This window comes from Panicum hallii, chromosome 2 (assembly GCF_002211085.1).
Source record: "Panicum hallii strain FIL2 chromosome 2, PHallii_v3.1, whole genome shotgun sequence".
Classification (NCBI taxonomy): domain Eukaryota; kingdom Viridiplantae; phylum Streptophyta; class Magnoliopsida; order Poales; family Poaceae; genus Panicum; species Panicum hallii.
The window spans coordinates 51902403-51919531 of record NC_038043.1 but is presented as its reverse complement, the minus strand read 5'-3'; the positions used below and the strand labels follow the sequence as shown (position 1 = coordinate 51919531).

Genomic DNA, 17129 nt, shown 5'->3' with positions numbered 1-17129 from the left:
AACAACAAAACAAATTCATAATTTATAAATAAGGCAACACAATTTCAATTCAAAATAGCAAGTTACCTCATGCATTGAAAATTGATTAAATGGACAAAATTCCATACATCGATGCAAAATTTTACTGCACGATTATGAAGAACAACAATTTTATTTAAAGAATGCAGATTTGCTGATTGAATTTTGACTGTGAATACAACAAACTTTACAAGTACTTGAAACGTATGTACATACTATATAAACTGCTATAACATAATAATTAGACTAACTTACAACTAATATAAAATGTAAAACACAAAGTAAGCATATATGTATTCATGTCCATACGATATCTTAGCAGGGGACACTGAGATGAACTGCTCATACAACAACGCATCAATGCTAACCAAGTACAAACAAATTAACAAAAAAGCACTTATGCCATTCTATCCTAGGTTCGTTTACAGCTAACTGGTCCTAGACACATATTAAAACCCAGTAATTAACACAGTCCATCAAAGATCACAGAAGTAACACACAAATATCAAAGCAAATTGAAGGGCTAAAAATTGTCAGACATAAATAGCAAAGCTCGTCTTAAAAAACTAAACATATAACTAAGTTCTGAGGATTCGAATCACAATTTATAATTCAACTTTACAAACACGCTCTAGCTGCTGATTTACTCAACATTTAAAACACAGGGGGGGAAATTGTAAACTTACCGATAGCATGGACAAGCGGAGGCACAGCTCATCGACGGCATCAAACCGTCTGAACAGGGCCGCGTTGGACCCGTAGGTAGCTACCAGCCTGTAGATTTGGCGATCAGCCCCCTCGAGTTTATGGAGTCTAGGGTCGTAGGCATGGTTCCAAATCAGCTCGGCCAGCATGGCGGTGGCGATGGTGACTGCGACAGATCTGCCGCCGCAGTTGTCCAAAGCCAGGTAGTACATACTCGGGGCAGCGACATCGATCCGCCCTTCGTTCTTGATGCTGACACGCCTGAGCACGAGTCTCTCGAGAGAGGCGGAGCTGATGGAGAGGTTGGCGGCCTCGAGAGTCACGCCGCACAGCTCGAGGTCCCGCAGGCGCGGGCACTGCGTGGACACGAGGTGGCCGACGTCGCCCCGCACCAGATCGGTGACGCTGATCCTCAGGATGCGCAGGGCCGCGAAAGCGCCGGCGGGGGGCAGGCGGAGCGCGAAGTTGATCCCGGCGAGATCGATGCGCGTCGCCCTCTCGCAGGCCGGCAGCTCGAGCTGCTGCATGAGGTCGCCGATCGCCAGCAGGACCGGCTGATGCACGAACGGGCCCATGGCGATCGGGTGGTGCACGAGCGGGCCCATCATGACCGGCTGTTTGGGGGCGCCGCCTTTCAGAGTGAGGCGGAGCTCGCCGGCGAGGCGCAGCGACGCGAAGCGCAGCCAGGGGGCGATGCGGGGCGCGGGCGATGGGCCGTCCACGTCGATGGTGAGGCGGCTCAGCGCCGCGGAGTCGGAGTATGCGTCGAGGGCGGCGTCGAGGGCGGCGTCGGTCGACGAATACTCGCGCAGGGGCTTCTGCTCCACGTGGAAGGAGAGCGCCGGGACGCCGGTCCAGACGTGGCGCCAGCGACGGGAGACGGCGCTGGTGCGCGCGGCGGCCGCGGTGGACGGGAGCCAGGCGAGGATCGCCTGTATCAGCTCGTCCGGGAGGGCGCTGATGCGGTCCGGCCCGGGCCCGGGCCCGGGAGGGAGGCGCCGGAGGCCGTCGTCTCCCGCTTCGGCGGCCATGCCCGCCGCCTCGCGCCGCGCTGGTGGTGAGTGGCGTGAGGAGTGGTGGGCAGTTTCGATTTGACGGCTGCGGCGAGTATTATTAGGTTTTGCGCCTTGCTCTGAACGTGTCGTGGGGGAGGAATCTGCGGGCACCGACGACGCGGCAGCTAAACCAAATGGGCCTTCGGCCTTTGACTCCGGTTCCGAGAGCTCGAAGCCCGAGTGCCGCCGTTTGGGAAAACTGTTGCATCGGTTTCAGGGATGGTTGGGCCTGGCTGATTGAGTGGGGGCTTTCCGGCCAGTTCCCTTCCATCTTTGAGGCCTAGAGCGTTAATAATAATGATATTAGTGAGCATTTGTAGATTGTAGTACAATGAGTTAGTGACACAACGTAAGTACAGCTAGGCTTTTTTCCGAGGAAAATATGCAAAACGTAAATCAATGGAGATCGCTCAAATATACATTGCAAAATATAAACAAATCATTTTAGCATCTTTGTTGCTCAACTTTGTGCCAATCAATATACAGAAAAAAAAACTTCCTCCAGCCACAAATATAAGACCATCTGGGTTTATCCTAAATAAAAAAGTTCATCATTGACTGGATCGGTATCTAAAATTTTAACATTATGAGAAGTACTTCACGCTACGAAGCCTCATGAGCCCCAGCTCACGAGGACTGGACAGTGATTTCACTCTGTTGTTTGGGGGAGAAATGCATATTTGATATGCAACAATATTAAATTATCCCTAGAAGTTTGACATGTCTGAACTACCGTATGGATTATGGAAGATAGCTCTTGGTTCGATAAAAAGACTCTATACCCCATTTGGATCGGATGGGCTAAATAAAACATGAGAGTTAAAGTTTAGCCCTATATAGAAGTGGGATAAACATGGGATAATCAAAGGCTAATTAGGCAATATACTTGTGCCTTGTTACGGACAAAGATTATATAAGTATATGATATATACATACTAGCAAATATACCTGTGCGTTGCACGCCGATTTTTTTTGCATTTTTGACCTTTTTTGAAAAATTTCACATTTGGATCTCTGGACGACATAAACTCATCTTTGGATCCTAGGGTCGGCGCCATGAGTCACGACGCCGAGCTAAAACGTCTCGACGCCATAACTCATGGCGCCGAGGTGTCTGCTCCCTGTTGCACGAGGCAGCTGAGTTGGCGCCGATAGAGGGCAGACACCTCGGCGCCGAGCTAAACCGACCCCCGGGGTCCAAAGTTGAGTTTACGTCGTTCATGGATTCAAATGTGAATTTTTTCAGAAAAGGGATCAAATTGTAAAAAGTACGGTGCAACGGGCTCACGATAATTAGATAGAGGGAGGAAACAAAGTTATGCAAAGAGATACGGGTCAGATAATTTTTTGCAAAGTTATGTCCGTACGTACCTTCATACTTTAGAATGTCAAAAAATGAACATATTTTCTAGAAGTACCATTTAATCTGAAACTGATGAGTTGTACAAAGGGTTTATCATGGTGATAGAATTCTTACTCGGAGCGTTACATGTTGTCTCACGACGTGCTTTTTCACGGTTTCTCTCTGCTTGTTTTGCTCAGATGTCATCTTTGCATAGAGCAATCTCTGACGATCACGTATTGCTTGTCTCTGCTTGGGTGTTAGATTTGCACAATGTGTCCTAGCATTTGCATGTCTAACGTCTTGCTTCAATTTGCTCGGATTTGCATTGTAGTTCTCCTTGCAAAAATTTACCTACTCCATATCTCTTTGCATAACTTTCTTTCGCTGACGAGCTTCACGATATTTTTTTAGTAATTCATCCTTTTGTTGGTTAGATGGTTGTGCATATCGGTCCCTTTCTCACTGCCTCTTACGTTCTTTAGGATCCATGAGTGGTAGCTGGTTACCGGATGTCGTGGGCCAACTGTTATTTTGAATGTTGTCACCATCTAAAAATAATACAATTTGCATTTAGTTGCATAGTATGAGATGGGATGAACATTTGTGCATAGACAATAGCTGATTAATACTACTTGTGTTGGTGGCGCTGCATAGGTCTTTCAATGGAGTGTGTTTCTCGTATTGGTTTGAAGAAGCCATCTCCATGTCATTCCTGGTTTAAAAAATACAATATGCATTAGTTATGTAGTATTATATAGGATAAATATTTATACACAATAGTTAATCGATATTACTTGTGCTGCTCGTGCTCCATAGATCTTTCAATGTAGTCCTAATATTGTTCTAAAAGACCATCTGCAAGAAATACAGCTACTGGCGGGTCATATTATGAGTAAGCAAATGCTATGTTAAATCAAATACTATAATAACGTTATCTAGAAAATCCATCCAGGGGAGTAGGAAAGGTCCAAAATCATAGGCCCTACCGCGCTTTTTCAGCCCTGATCTTTGACGTTTCTTGTACAGTAGAAATATCCTTTTTGCTTGGACCTGCGGTACTTTTTTCCCCTCCCGTCAGTATCAGAACTACCGCATCTAGGAGATTGGGAGAGACCAAGAGAGACCGAGAGGGCAATCGAGCGAGAGGGCCGGCGCGGAGCCGCTGACTCCTGTGCTCCTCCAGCCTCGTCGCAAAACGGAGCAAGACTGGCGTCCCCGCCGGGATGAAGTCAACGTACGTAAGAAGAAACAGGCACCGTACGGTTGCTGCTCGTCCTTGGCCTCAGCATCCTTCCTCGTCCACGCTACTGCTTGCAGCCCATGGTGGCTCCTTCGTTCCGCTCCCCTGCTTCCAAGCCCATGGTGGCTCCTTCGTTCCTCTCCCTGCCTATGCTTGAACCTTTTGTTACCTTTCGTTGTTTGCATTGTATTGTAAAAAAGAAGGCCGCGATATAGATTTATACGCACATTGCGACCGTAGCTGAGTCTGCATCGGAAATGGATCGTTGCCGTGTGTGTGTTGATTCCTCTGTTTTTGGAGGAACGGATTAGGCCCCCCACACCGCCTGCTTCCCTGGGAGACGGAGATTTTGAGATTCTATGACGGACGAAACCTTGACAAGGCAGAACATGTGAAGGATTTCTTCCGTGCTTTAGAATTAGGAGAAATAGAAATAAAAATAGATATAGTTGACCGTGCGTTTGTAGGGATCTACGTGATCGAGTCGTGGATGGAGACCCACGTATCAATAATAGAAGTTGGACCAATCAAAAAATTAAAGTGGAAATATTACATGCAAAAAATTAAGGTGGAAACATTACGTGCTTTAGAAATAGGTAAAAATTGGTTCTAACCATCAGTTAGCCCTTACATGTGTAATTAGCTCAGTAATTAGTCTATATTTACTTCCACTATTTGATATCCAAATACGAGAGATATAAACGGGTCTAACTCATTGTAGATGTAACCAGAACAAAGAAAGTGAATTCATTAGAGCACGCTTACCATACTACAGGGCAAACTACGTTGCGCCACGACCACAAGCTTTCTCATGCCAGCACAATTCCTGAGAATATACAGCATTATTGGCTTAAAGCCATGCATGCTTCACCACCAAGACCTTGGACTTGGCAATTTTATTTATATGTGTCACACTTCCATATATAAATCTGGTGTATGGCAGGATTATCTCGGATCTAGCGCCGAGTGTGCATACAATTCTCTTTGCTATTAATGTAATGACATCAAACACTACTCTATGTCTGTTCTCATACACTATTTCAGAGGGTAACCTTCGTATCCACAAGTGACCAAGATAAAAGATCACATCAAGGAGACGTATGAATTGATGAACGTCGTCGTAGCAAAATACACAAAAGATATTATTCGAAAAAATACACAAAAGATCATGTGCAGATAAAAATATTAGAGCAACATAATATTCCAGTTTTGCTAGCTTTAAACATTCATACGCTCCCACTCTTTCCTATTCGAAAATACGTTGAATTCAACTAGTATGAGATTCGGACTACATATGCTGTGTAGCTCTTTAAGTGCATTAATAGCAATGGCCTCAACTTCACATCTCTCCGCCAAGTGGTCATCACGCAATGAATATTTCTGGAAATAAGAAAAATGAAATATTAGCATACACAAGGAAAGAAACTTCTACAGTACTTAATTGATGGTAACTCTATAGGTCTGTACCAGTTTTTGTTTTGGTGCTGCTTATTTGTAAAAGCATTGTTGTCATAAAAAAAGAAACTTGCAGAACAGCGTATTATCTGAAAATAAATAAATAAATAATGTGCATACCGTAGGAATGCTGAAATACACCACAAGCTTCCTTATACCACGACATTTCTTGAGAATATGAAGCATTGTTGGCGTAAAGGCACGGCTTCCGGCTCTGAAATATACTGTAAAAATCTGACACATGGAAAATGTACTTACGCCCATTACATGTCTCTCGTAGTCTTTTACTGTCTGCAAGAGAACCAAACCGTAAAAAGCATTACCTTTTTTAAAAAAGAAAAGAAAAGAAAAAGGGGATTTGATTTCGCATGTGTGCAGCTAGCACTTGCTATTGCTAGATTAATGCGTCGGCACACACCTTTGGAATTTCGACAAAAAGGATCAGCTCGTCGACTTTGCTGAACCGCTCCATGAGTGCCGCTGCACAGGAAGGCTCTGTCACGACCCAAAGCCGCCGAAGATGGCGTCCCGCCTCCTCAAACCGTTGGCGGGCAGGGTCGTAGCGAAACTTGAACCAATTGAGCTCTGCAAGCTTTGGGGCAGCGATGCGAACGTCCCAGGCCACCAACAGCGACACCGTCTGCAGCTCTGGGGCGACCACCTCGAGCCGGCCTCGGGTCATGAAGCTCATGATGACGTGGAGCTTCTCCAGCGATTCGGACCGTTCGGAGAGGCCTCGAGCTTCATCCCGGAGGAAGATCTCCACCAGGACGAGCCTCTTCAAGCGCGGGCAGGCGGAGGACAGGACGACTTCCAGCTCGGGCCCGTTCACCAGAGCCAGCCGTATTCTCAGGGTGGCCAGCGCCGCGAACGTGCCGCCGGCAGGCGGCGGCGGGAACCTCAGGGTGTGGCTCATCACGTGGTGGAACGAGATGGCCGTAGCCCCGGCGCATACGGGGAGCGCGACGTGCCGCTGCTCGGGCTCAACCTTCACGCCGTCGTCCCCGTGCCCGCACGGCAGCGAGAGGCGGAGTTCGCCCGCCAGGCGCCGCGAGGCGAACCGCAGCCAGGAAGAGACGCGCTCCGGGGCGACGTGGCTGGACGAGTACGGCATCTTGAGCTCGAGGCGGCTGACCGTCGCCGCCGCGGCGTGCGCGTCCAGGGCGGCGTCGACGCGGTCCTGCGCCCGGACCGCGGGCTCCGCCGGCTCGTGGATGTCGCAGAAGTAGAGCTCGGGGAGGGTGGTCCAGACGCGGCGCCAGCGGCGGGAGAGGACGCTGGTGCGGGCGGCCTCGGCGGTGCAGTGGAGGTGGACGAGGATGCCGTCGAGGAGGTCGTCGGGGTGGCCGCTGATGCGGTCCGCCCTGTCGCCGGCCTGATCCGCGGCCATGATGGTCTGTGCGCGGTGGATGGATCGCGGCCCGATCCGCGGCCAAAATCTCTTTTCGTAAACATAGAAAGAGTCTCTCGAAGATGCTCTGACGATAGCTTTGCGTACACTGTGCACTTGGACGTGCTTGCCCCCAACGTAACGTATTGGTACCACATTTGATTTTTAATCACACATATTAATTCATGAGTACATACGTAGTGTACTGTGTACATGCACCAAGTATGCAACATTATCATCTCCTAAAGATGGAATTCTTTTTTTAAACAAACTGGCAGGAGAGCTGTTGCACAGAATACAAAAAGATCCGAAGCCGCGCGAGCTACAAGAGAACCCAACAACTCATTAGAGAGAGACGGAATTCACGGACATCAAATAGAAGGATGCTCTCTTTTTTCGCGAATGAATAGAAGGATGCTCTTATATAGTTATTAAACACACATTGCTCTAAAAACAAGTTGTGGAACAACTAAATAAAACCTTGGAATATCTAAAACACCCAAGCTTTCTTCCACAAGCACATTTTGTCTATAGGGGGTTAAACAGAGCCCCAGAGGCATGCAGCGGACCTTCTCGCACAATCTCTCTTGCTTAGTAGAGATGCGCCGGATGACTCTCACGGATGATAATCTTTAAAAGGATTAGTGCCTTTTGCGATAGCAGCTCGATTAAGCCTAGTAGTTCATATATATGATCCTTGGAAGAAGTGGATATCTAGCACTTCAAGTCTTCAAGTGAATTCTACTTTGATATCTGGATGACACATGCTGCGGACCTTCTTGCACACTTCCTTGATTAGTAGAGGGTCATTGGATGACTCGTAACTGATGATAATCTTTTTGAGGATCAATGCTTTTTTGGATAGCAGCTCGATTAAGTATAGTAGCTCATATGATTCGTCGAAGTGGATCTCTACCTCTTCAAGTGAACCTAAATTGATGCTATCAGCTATAAAACTCTCTTGCAAGCGACAAGGGCAAAGCAATGGACAAGAAAGACTCTGCAATAAAAAAAATGCACTATTAGTGGAAAGTATAAACATGAAAAATAAACTTTAGATTCAATCAATTTCGCAACCAGTTCCTTGCCCACAAATTTTTGGTTTCATGTAACAATTTAGGTTTCTTGTAATAGCTTCTTTTTTAACTTTTAACCATTAGGTCGGTAATCATGGACACCGTAAAAATCCTCTAATTTATGAACAAGTGTAGGTTTTTGCATCATTTTTCAATGCTTCTAGAAGATAATTATACTAAACCAAAATGGAAAATTCATTAATTGGAATTAATGAACGTACGTACCTCGTCCTCACTGGAGCCCAAAAACACCTCAAGCTTTCTTATGCGTGTGCATTTCTTGAGAAGATGCAGCATTGTTGGCCTAAAGGCATGCTCTTCCCCAATGAATGTCACTTACAAAACCTCGCACTTGGCAACATTATTTATATCCTTCAAAAAACTACGGTATTCTTTTACGCCCTACAAAATAAAACATAACCAGTCATCAAAGGTTTTTCCATTAAGGTACTTTTGGGTATTACCAACTTGGAGCAAAATGCACCATTGGTCCTCGAACTTAGTTTAGATGTCATCCCGGTTCCCAAACTTTTAAAATGCACATTCAGATCCGTAAACTTGCTAATCATATCACATGAGGTCCAAATCACGATTGTTTAAACTAAATCAAAAGTCATATAATTTATTCAAATAAAAAATTATATACGCAAAAAATAATTCATACCAAATTACTTGTACAAATATATTCAAATACAAAATATTCTTATAAAAAAATTGTAAAAAAAGAATGATTGAAAAAGAAGAAGAAGAAATGCGACAGTTGTTTAGCAGTTCCAAAGAAAATAAAAGGACGTGAGTAGTACCTCTGGAATGTCGACAGTCAGGTCCAGATCCTCGATGGTGTCGAACAGCTTCATCAGCGCCGCTGCCGGCGAGTTTGTCTCGGTCGCCAACCTCCGGAGATGGCATCCGACGTCTACAAGATGGTGGCAGCTCGGGTCGTAGTCGTAGAGATATCCATCCCAGCACACCTCGGAGAGCATTGGCGCAACGATGCGAGTATCGTCGGGCAAGCAGCACCTTATGGTCAAAGATCGGAGCTTCGGGGCGGTGACCTCGAGCCGATCATCACGGAGTCCCAGGTCATCGAAGATCTCCAAGTGCTCCAGCTAGTCGGACCGTATGCAGAGGCTCGGAGCTCCTTCTAGGAAGACGGAGCCCAGGGCGAGCTCCTTCAAACCTGGGCAGCGAGAGGACACGACGTCTTCCAGTTCACGGCCGTCCATGCAGCCCTGCTGTATCCTCAGGGTGGACAGCGCCGTGAACGCCCCGCCGGAGGCCAGCTCGAACCGCAGGGTGTTGCCGCAGAGGTCGAGGCGGATACAGGTAGCCCTCGCACACGGCGGGAGCACCATTGCTTTCCTGTCGTGGTAGTTGTGGGGGGCCATCGAGAGGCGGAGCTCGCCTATGAGGCGCTGCGACGCGAAGCGCAGCCACCGAGCGACGCGGTACATGGGGAAGTGGGTCCAGGTGCGCGGCAGCGAGATCGCGAGGCGGTCGACGGCCGGCGCGGAGCAGGCGCCCAGAGCCGCGTCGATGGGGCGGCACACCGGCTCGGACGACCACGGCGATTCGTGGTCGTAGGAGAGGGTGAGCTCCGGGAGGTCGGCCCAGACGCGTCGCCAGCGGCGGCCGAGGACGCTGGTGCGCGCGGCTTCGGGGGTGGCGCCGAGGCGGAGCAGGATGCTGTGGAGGAGGTCGTCGGAGAGGCCGCTGATGCGGTCCGGCGTCCCGTCGCCTTCCGTGGCCATGGTGATCTGCTGGTCGTGGCTTCGGTCTGATTCTGATCGAGCTCACGGCGGGCGGCAAGTTCAGCTGTTGCTTCGATGCAATCTGCCCACGGTTCTAATTTGACTCTGTTGCTGGCTGCTCCGTGCATGATTCTGTACGGTTGCATCGTGACTCCGGCTGCTCAATTAATATATATGGAAAACATATAGTTTATTTCAAAAAGTTCCAAAATTAGTCCCTTGTCACCCTTTCGAGCATACTATCTATGTACGCTTGCATCGTGACTCCGGCTGCTCAATTAGTATATCTTGCTCGCTAGAAAGGTGATAGCCACGCTGGCAGATATTTTTATAGATCCGAACATTATTTCGGCATCTAGGATATTAATAAAAAAGTGATAAACTATAACGTGGTAGATCTTTTCGACAGCTATAATTTTCATACATATTTTATCTTTGTTCGAGAACCTGTGATAAAATTATGCAATTTTCACGATATGAAGGAAAAAGATTGTCCAATGATCGGGGCAAGTCTCACCATCTCAACGCAAATAGCTGACAGTAGCATTTCCATACTGCAGGCTGGACTCCTCGTGACAAGTTTCTGCAGTGGAGAAGGGAGGTGCGGTGTGTGCTTTTCATTATGCAAAACTGGAACTGATCAAGTCTCCTCAATTTGGTCAAGACTAGAAACAGCGCGAGTGGAGAACTGCACCTGCTGGGCAAATTTGCAAAGTCATTCTAGAACACCGACTGATACCCAGGAACAGTGAACCTGCACACTATGCAGAGGTTGATCCAATGGATGAATCTTCCTCCATCTGAAGGTTACCTGGGAAGACGCAGCCTTCATCTGCAATTCTTTCAGGTCGTCAGAGTTAAGCTTCCATTCAGTTTCGTCAGAGTTCAGTTCATAAGTAAAGTGTAAAGCCATCGAGTAATCTCCAATGTCGCCGACTTGCATCTAATGTTTCGATTCCATCCTACATCCAAAGGCCCAAGTCAAGATGATGAAGACTCAATTAGCGATAAAAGAGTGCTATCTGGTAGGGGCTGAGCGAGATAGTGGGTGGCGTGAGGCCATGGCTTAGGGTCGGGACGGAACGGAAGGCAAAGGCGGCGGCGGCGGCCGTCCGCGTGAGGAACTGAGGACCTCTTAAGGATGAGTCGGCGAAGGGAGACTGCAGAGAGAGAGAGCGCGCCAAACCATGGGGGCTATTTGTAAATATTCGGATCGCGTAATCGCGATCCAAACCAAGGGTCTATTTGCAAATATGCCGCTTCAGCGATCCAGCGTTCTGCGAGCTCGCGCCGCCGCCCGCCGCCGGAGACCGAGACCCCTCCCGTAGAGCAACCCGCGCTCGTCTCCCGGCCCCCGCCAAGGGTCGAGGCCCAACATCTCTGCCGCAGCAGCGCCGGCGCCATGCGACCGCGCCGGGTAGGAAGCGCAGTGCCGCCTGCCTAAAGGATACAGTTCGCTGAGGCTGGACCACCGCGAGCGGGCGGCTCTGCTCGCCATATCCATATCCCCGCAAGAACCGGCCGCCTCCAGGTATGCATTCATCCATACTCGGAAGTCTGAACTTTACTTGCTCTGAACTCTGAAGTCTGAAACTGTGAAGCATGACTCTGCCTTCTGTTGCGATTTCACTGAATTGGGATACGGCGGTTGAAAAGAATCTAGATGCATTTCAGATGCTGCGCTCATGACTGCTTCATCTTTTGGTTACTATCAAAGAACATGGGTTGCTTAGAAAATGCTGATGGACGTGTACAAGAATTGAATCGTTCCAGTGAGCAAAGGGAGAGCCTACGACGAGCCCCATCCTACAGTACAGGGTGATCTCAGCAACAGGTCAAGCGCTCTTCCAACTTCCAAGAGTGTGCAGGGAGAGGACAATACGCCTTCCCTTCCATGTCGCAGGTGATATACAGTGGAGGCCGTCAGAGAGGGCACAGCACAAATAAGAGAGACCAAATCGTTCGGAAAAAGAAGAGAAGTGCACATAAATTAAAAATCATAAATGCACTGAAACGAATTTCCTTGCCAACACACGCACAAAAGGCACTGGAAAGGTCATTGCAACACGCTCTCTTCTCATCTTCTGCAACAAATGTAAAGGCTACTGACTCTCCTTAATTAGTTTGGCCATCCTAATTAATTTGCCGCCTCATGCCATGAATCCATTCAAGTCCCCCAGCTTGCGTACGTGCACCTTACATTGACCACAATTTTGTCATTTGGAACATGAATGCTGCGCATCGTCTCACGCATATACTCAGTGCGCCTGTTTTCTGTAACTTCAATGGTCACCCTTTTCTGAAAGGTTGCGCTATATTCACACAACAGCTTGACGAACTCCACCTTGTGACATGCCTCCATGTTTTCCTTTATTTCTACCAGCTCGAGCGAACCCAACGCAGCGTCATCAATCTTATGATGACTTTGCTTTGACCAGTCACATTGGCATTCCCACGATTTACATTTGCATTGATCCTGAAATAAAACAAGAATAATTAACATAAAAAAGACAAGAAGTTAAATATCACTTCTACTGTGACGACACATCTTAAAAAAAGACAAGAACTGTTTTTTTTCATTATATCACAAATGGACACTCCATGAATCATGCATGATATTTTTCCGCGCTCACAGGATACTATAAGTAAATTTGTCAACTGAAGCTCCACTACCCGCACTTATATAGTTATACGATGAGATAATTTATATGCTTTGCATCGTTTCCCGGTAAGGTGTTACCAATCTGTAGACACATTGGCATTTATTTGCACAAAAGAAAATTGATACTTACCTTGCGATAAGCCAAACAGCGCACCACAATCTTTTTCACCCCAGCACATTTATTAAGAAGATGTATCATTACAGGCTTAATGGCATGCTGCCTCGCAACGAATTCGACCACCAAAACCTCGCACTTGGAAAGACTATTTATGAGCTCCAGACATTCATTGCGTCCCTGAATGCCCTGAAATCACAAGACCATAGGCGTCAAGGTTGGGTTTCTTTTTATTAATTAGATATATAGGATGGTTACTTTCATGAGTTCTGATATAGTATATGCATAACCTATTGTGCCGAACCCATTACAAAATAGTTTAGATCAAATGGTTCAGATCGATCAGTTTGGTGGTTACTCATTTTGTAATCAAGGATTAAACCATACAGTATCATTTAGCTGTAAGAGATCAAGTGTTCCATGACTTGTATTTTCACTGGTTCCTTTACATGCAAACAAATAATGCGTAGAGCGAGCGTACCTGACATAATTGGACTGTCAGTTGCAACTCGTCGGCGGCGTTAAACCGGTGCATCAGCTTCGCCGCATGCCGAGAGTTCCAGCAGTTCCTGGCAATCTCCAGGCGCTGCAGATGGCGTCCGGCCTCTTGGACATGATGCAGGTCTGGGTCGTACGGGCCATGCCAGCACACCTCCAGGAGCTTTGGCGCGACGATGTGAGCCTCGCCAAAGATCTTCGGGGACGAAAACACCTTCAGCTTCGGGGCGATAACCTGGAAACCGGCGTCGAATTCCACGTCCATGTCCATCTCGAGCCGCTCTAGCGAATAGGAGCGAATGGAGAGGACGGGAGGAGCTAGGTCTCGGCTCCCCAGGACGACGACCTGCTTCAGGAAGAGCTCCTTCAAGCGCGGGCAGTGGGAGTTCAGGACGTCTCCCAGCTCGCGGCCGTCCACGAGGGCTCTAATTATCCTCAGGCTGGCCAGCGCCGCGAACGTGCCCAGGGCGGGCTGCGGCGGGAACCGCAGCGTGCGCGCCTTGACGCAGAGGGTGATCGCCGTGGCCCTCTTGCAGGGGGGGAGCACGAAGTCGCCCCAGCCCTCCTGCAGAGACAGCCGGAGCTCGCCGGCGACGCGCTGCGAGGCGAACTGCATCAGTGGGCAGACGCCGTGCGCGGACGGAGCCCAGCGCAGGGCGATCTCGAGGAGCCTAACGGTCGTCCCGGCGTACGCGGCCAGCGCGGCGTCCACGAGGCTGTGCGCCCATCCGCCGCCGGCGGCGGCGGAGTAGCGGTAGCTGAAGGAGAGCTCGGGGAGGTGAGCCCAGACGCGACGCCAGCGGCGGGAGAGGACGCTGGTGCGCGCGGCGGCCGCGGCGTCGCGGAGGCGGATCAGGATGACGTGGAGGAGGTCGTCGGGGAGTCTGCTGATGCGGTCGACGCCGCCGCCATCGCTGCCCTCCTCCGTGGCCATGGTCGTTGCGGTGGGGATGCGGATCATGCGCGATCTGCAACTTATTATAGTCCCGGTGCCGTGCGGGTCGCGTCATCACGGCAAGGGCTATGGGCTGCGAGCCTGCAATCTGGGCCGTGCGGCTGGGTGGGTGGGCCTACCACGCGCGCCTGTTGCTACTACCTGGATGAACACAGCGACAGAAACTATATCAAATTTGGCAGCAATTTGTTCAGATCATTGACAGAGCTAAAAACTAAACGACCACTGGTTAACAGATGCATGCGTTGCCATATCTCTAAGATATTTATCGTAGCGAGGATCCTAATGATAAGAGTATCATGACTTATCAATAACCAAGGTTGTTTCTGAGCTATTCTAGCGATTTTAAAGGTCGTAGGCAACGCGACTCCATTAAGCTATGATTATTAAGGTATGTTTGTGATTTTGGTGATTACGTGATAATATAGTTAATGGGACTAACAAACTTGTGAGCTTAAGTTTGTAGATCCTATGGATGGAGTCCAATCCATATACAAGATGGTCCAAATCGATGTCAAGATGCCTAAGTTGCAGTCAAGATGCCTAAGTTGTAGTCCAAACCATATATTTGGATTTCCAAATGATCGCAGAGATGATTTGGACAAGTAGCAGAAATATTCAAAGGACTGGCTAAACTGACGATCCTAGAAGGTAACCGGTTGGTGCATTGGTAGTAGAAATAATGATCAAGTTAAGAAGAATCCAGTTGCACTGGTTGGACCGACGCTGTAAGAATGGAGGCGTCAGTGCAATGAGGAGATGATATGGCAATCAAGTGAAGAAATGATAGAGGCACCGGTTAAACCGACGGTGCAAAATAAGCCGTCGGTGCAAGCATGCCGTGGTTACTCAGTACGCATATTTTGGTGCCAGAAGGGTTTTGAAATAAAGTCTTCAGCACCGGTTAAACCGACGGTCATCGGTGCATTGCTCGGTGCAAAGACGTCATCAGAGGATGGCAATTGGAGTTTAATGGCTAGTAGGCAGGCTGAGTGTGACTGGTTAAACCAACGGTGGCGATCGATTTAACCGACGCTTTATGCTTTTCAGAGAAAAAGCATATAGCGGATAGGAATGGATCTCTAGCCTATATAAGACCTCACCCCGGGTCATTTGAGGTGGCTGGAGTTCGTGAGAAGCTACCCACACTTTGAAGAAGTTTTCGAAGCCACTCAAGAGCTCATTAATCATATCCTTAGGTTTAGCACAAGCTTTATGTTAGTGCTAGGATTAGCTCTAGAAAGAGTGAGAGAGCAAGACGTTGCTGCCTTGTGTGCTGGTTCCTGAGTGAACCACAAGTTGTATCTCGGTGTGCCGGCCCCTTGAAGTCTTGGTGGCTCGCTAGCGAGTCATGGAGAAGCTCTTTAGTGGAGATGGCACTGAGGTGACCGAAGACTTGAAGAGAGCCTTGGTGGCGAGTCAAGAAGAGTTCTGAAGAGACTCGGTGACCAGGAAGTAATACTAGTGAGTGCTTTGATAACGTGGACTAGTGGTGGCTTTGTGCCTACTGATACCACGGGATAAATCTCCATGTCGAGGGTTTGCTTCCCCTCATCCTCTTTCTTTAAACTTCCGCATTTCTTATTGCAATTCTGTGTGCCTTTATATTCTTAGTGCAGTATCTTGCTAGGATTGGCTATAGGCTGCAAACAGATTTTTCACATTAGTTGAACCCTAATTGTACATCTAGATAATATGTTTTAGCTTATATTTTATGCTAACCAGTTTGTTAAGATTTTAAAATTATCTAATTCACCCTCTTCTCTTAAGCTGAGCGTGACGGATTACTTTCAGAGGTCAATTGATTGTTGGATGGATGGTTAACTACTTGGTACGAACTGTTATGTCCTACCGTGACAACTCCAATGCACTTTTTTTTAATCTTATTCTTCATATCTATCCCTAATTAAAAAACATTAATCAATGTAGTTAACTTGCACTCATATTTTAGTTAAGTTTCTACTACAAAACAAGTGCTCATGTATTATGTATTGCCTCCCAGGTAAAATGTATCCTCCAAAAGGAAAAAAAGGCGTATATACGAAACTAAATAGATCATGGCAAGCTCCACGTATCTCAACAAAAGAATATGTGATATGTCCGCGAAGGCCAGAAAATTAACATGAAATTCAGAATGTAAACCAGCATCATTATATATATAATATGAGTTGATGACAATCCATTGATGCAAGATTATACATAACATCATTCATATACATAAGCTATACTAGGTTGCAGCCAGAGACGTACTTATCAACTACTTTGGATCGGCTAATGCGTGATTAGATTAGAAGTGCTCCTTTGCTATTGACAAAATCGAGTCACAGAGAGATTGAGAGAGAGAGGAAGCACGGCATACCCTCGTGCCCTAGGGCGGAAGCGGAAGCCGACGTGCCCGCCATTGGTGGTGTAGTGCAGGAGCTCGGTGCAGTCCAGCCGTAGGCGTTCGCGGAGCGGTGGCCGGAGTCGAGGGCGCGTGTACGGGTTCGGGTCGAGGCAGGGAGCGTCGAGGTGGCCGGCGGTGATGCTTCCCGTCGCTGACCGTGCTCGACTAGATCGGTTAGGGTTTCACTGTGTCGGTGGGGTGGCGGCGGCGGCGATCCTCGTGCCGTGTGCCGCTGGCCCCCACCTCCTTTTATATGGCGCAGTGCGACGGGGGCCCACCAGCTTGACCGTGCTGGTACGCCCCCGATCAGGGCGCGTGAGAGGGCAAGGCCCTCTCGGATCCGTTGGGACTCCGAGGAGGTTTAGGAGATCAACCTAACAGTATCCCCCTTGATCTCACTCTGTGTTTTCCTTTCCTTTACTTTTTTCGCTTCTTCATGGATTTGTACATAGAGCATGCTTTATCGTCACGGTCAATC

General features: G+C 48.1%; 4 protein-coding genes across 4 annotated transcripts; all 4 read right to left on the bottom strand.

Moving 5' to 3' along the window:
• Window positions 1-381: 381 nt before the first annotated feature.
• On the bottom strand, window positions 382-1754 carry LOC112881264 (putative F-box/LRR-repeat protein At3g28410). Its single transcript, XM_025945940.1, has 2 exons — window positions 705-1754; window positions 382-456 (listed from the first exon to the last, which is right to left on the bottom strand). The coding sequence occupies exons 1-2, from the start codon at window positions 1752-1754 to the stop codon at window positions 382-384; spliced, it is 1125 nt and encodes a 374-aa protein (XP_025801725.1).
• Window positions 1755-6354: 4600 nt separating this feature from the next.
• Window positions 6355-7208, bottom strand: LOC112881263 (putative FBD-associated F-box protein At5g56690). The gene is made up of 2 exons (XM_025945939.1): window positions 6448-7208; window positions 6355-6403 (listed from the first exon to the last, which is right to left on the bottom strand). The coding sequence occupies exons 1-2, from the start codon at window positions 7206-7208 to the stop codon at window positions 6355-6357; spliced, it is 810 nt and encodes a 269-aa protein (XP_025801724.1).
• Window positions 7209-9393: 2185 nt separating this feature from the next.
• Window positions 9394-10035, bottom strand: LOC112881262 (FBD-associated F-box protein At5g22730-like). Its single transcript, XM_025945938.1, has one exon. It carries the CDS (start codon window positions 10033-10035, stop codon window positions 9394-9396), a length of 642 nt encoding a protein of 213 aa, XP_025801723.1.
• Window positions 10036-10675: 640 nt separating this feature from the next.
• On the bottom strand, window positions 10676-14244 carry LOC112881261 (F-box/LRR-repeat protein 25-like). Its single transcript, XM_025945937.1, has 3 exons — window positions 13294-14244; window positions 10847-10897; window positions 10676-10729 (listed from the first exon to the last, which is right to left on the bottom strand). Exons 1-3 carry the CDS (start codon window positions 14242-14244, stop codon window positions 10676-10678), a joined length of 1056 nt encoding a protein of 351 aa, XP_025801722.1.
• Between the last annotated feature and the right edge of the window lie 2885 nt (window positions 14245-17129).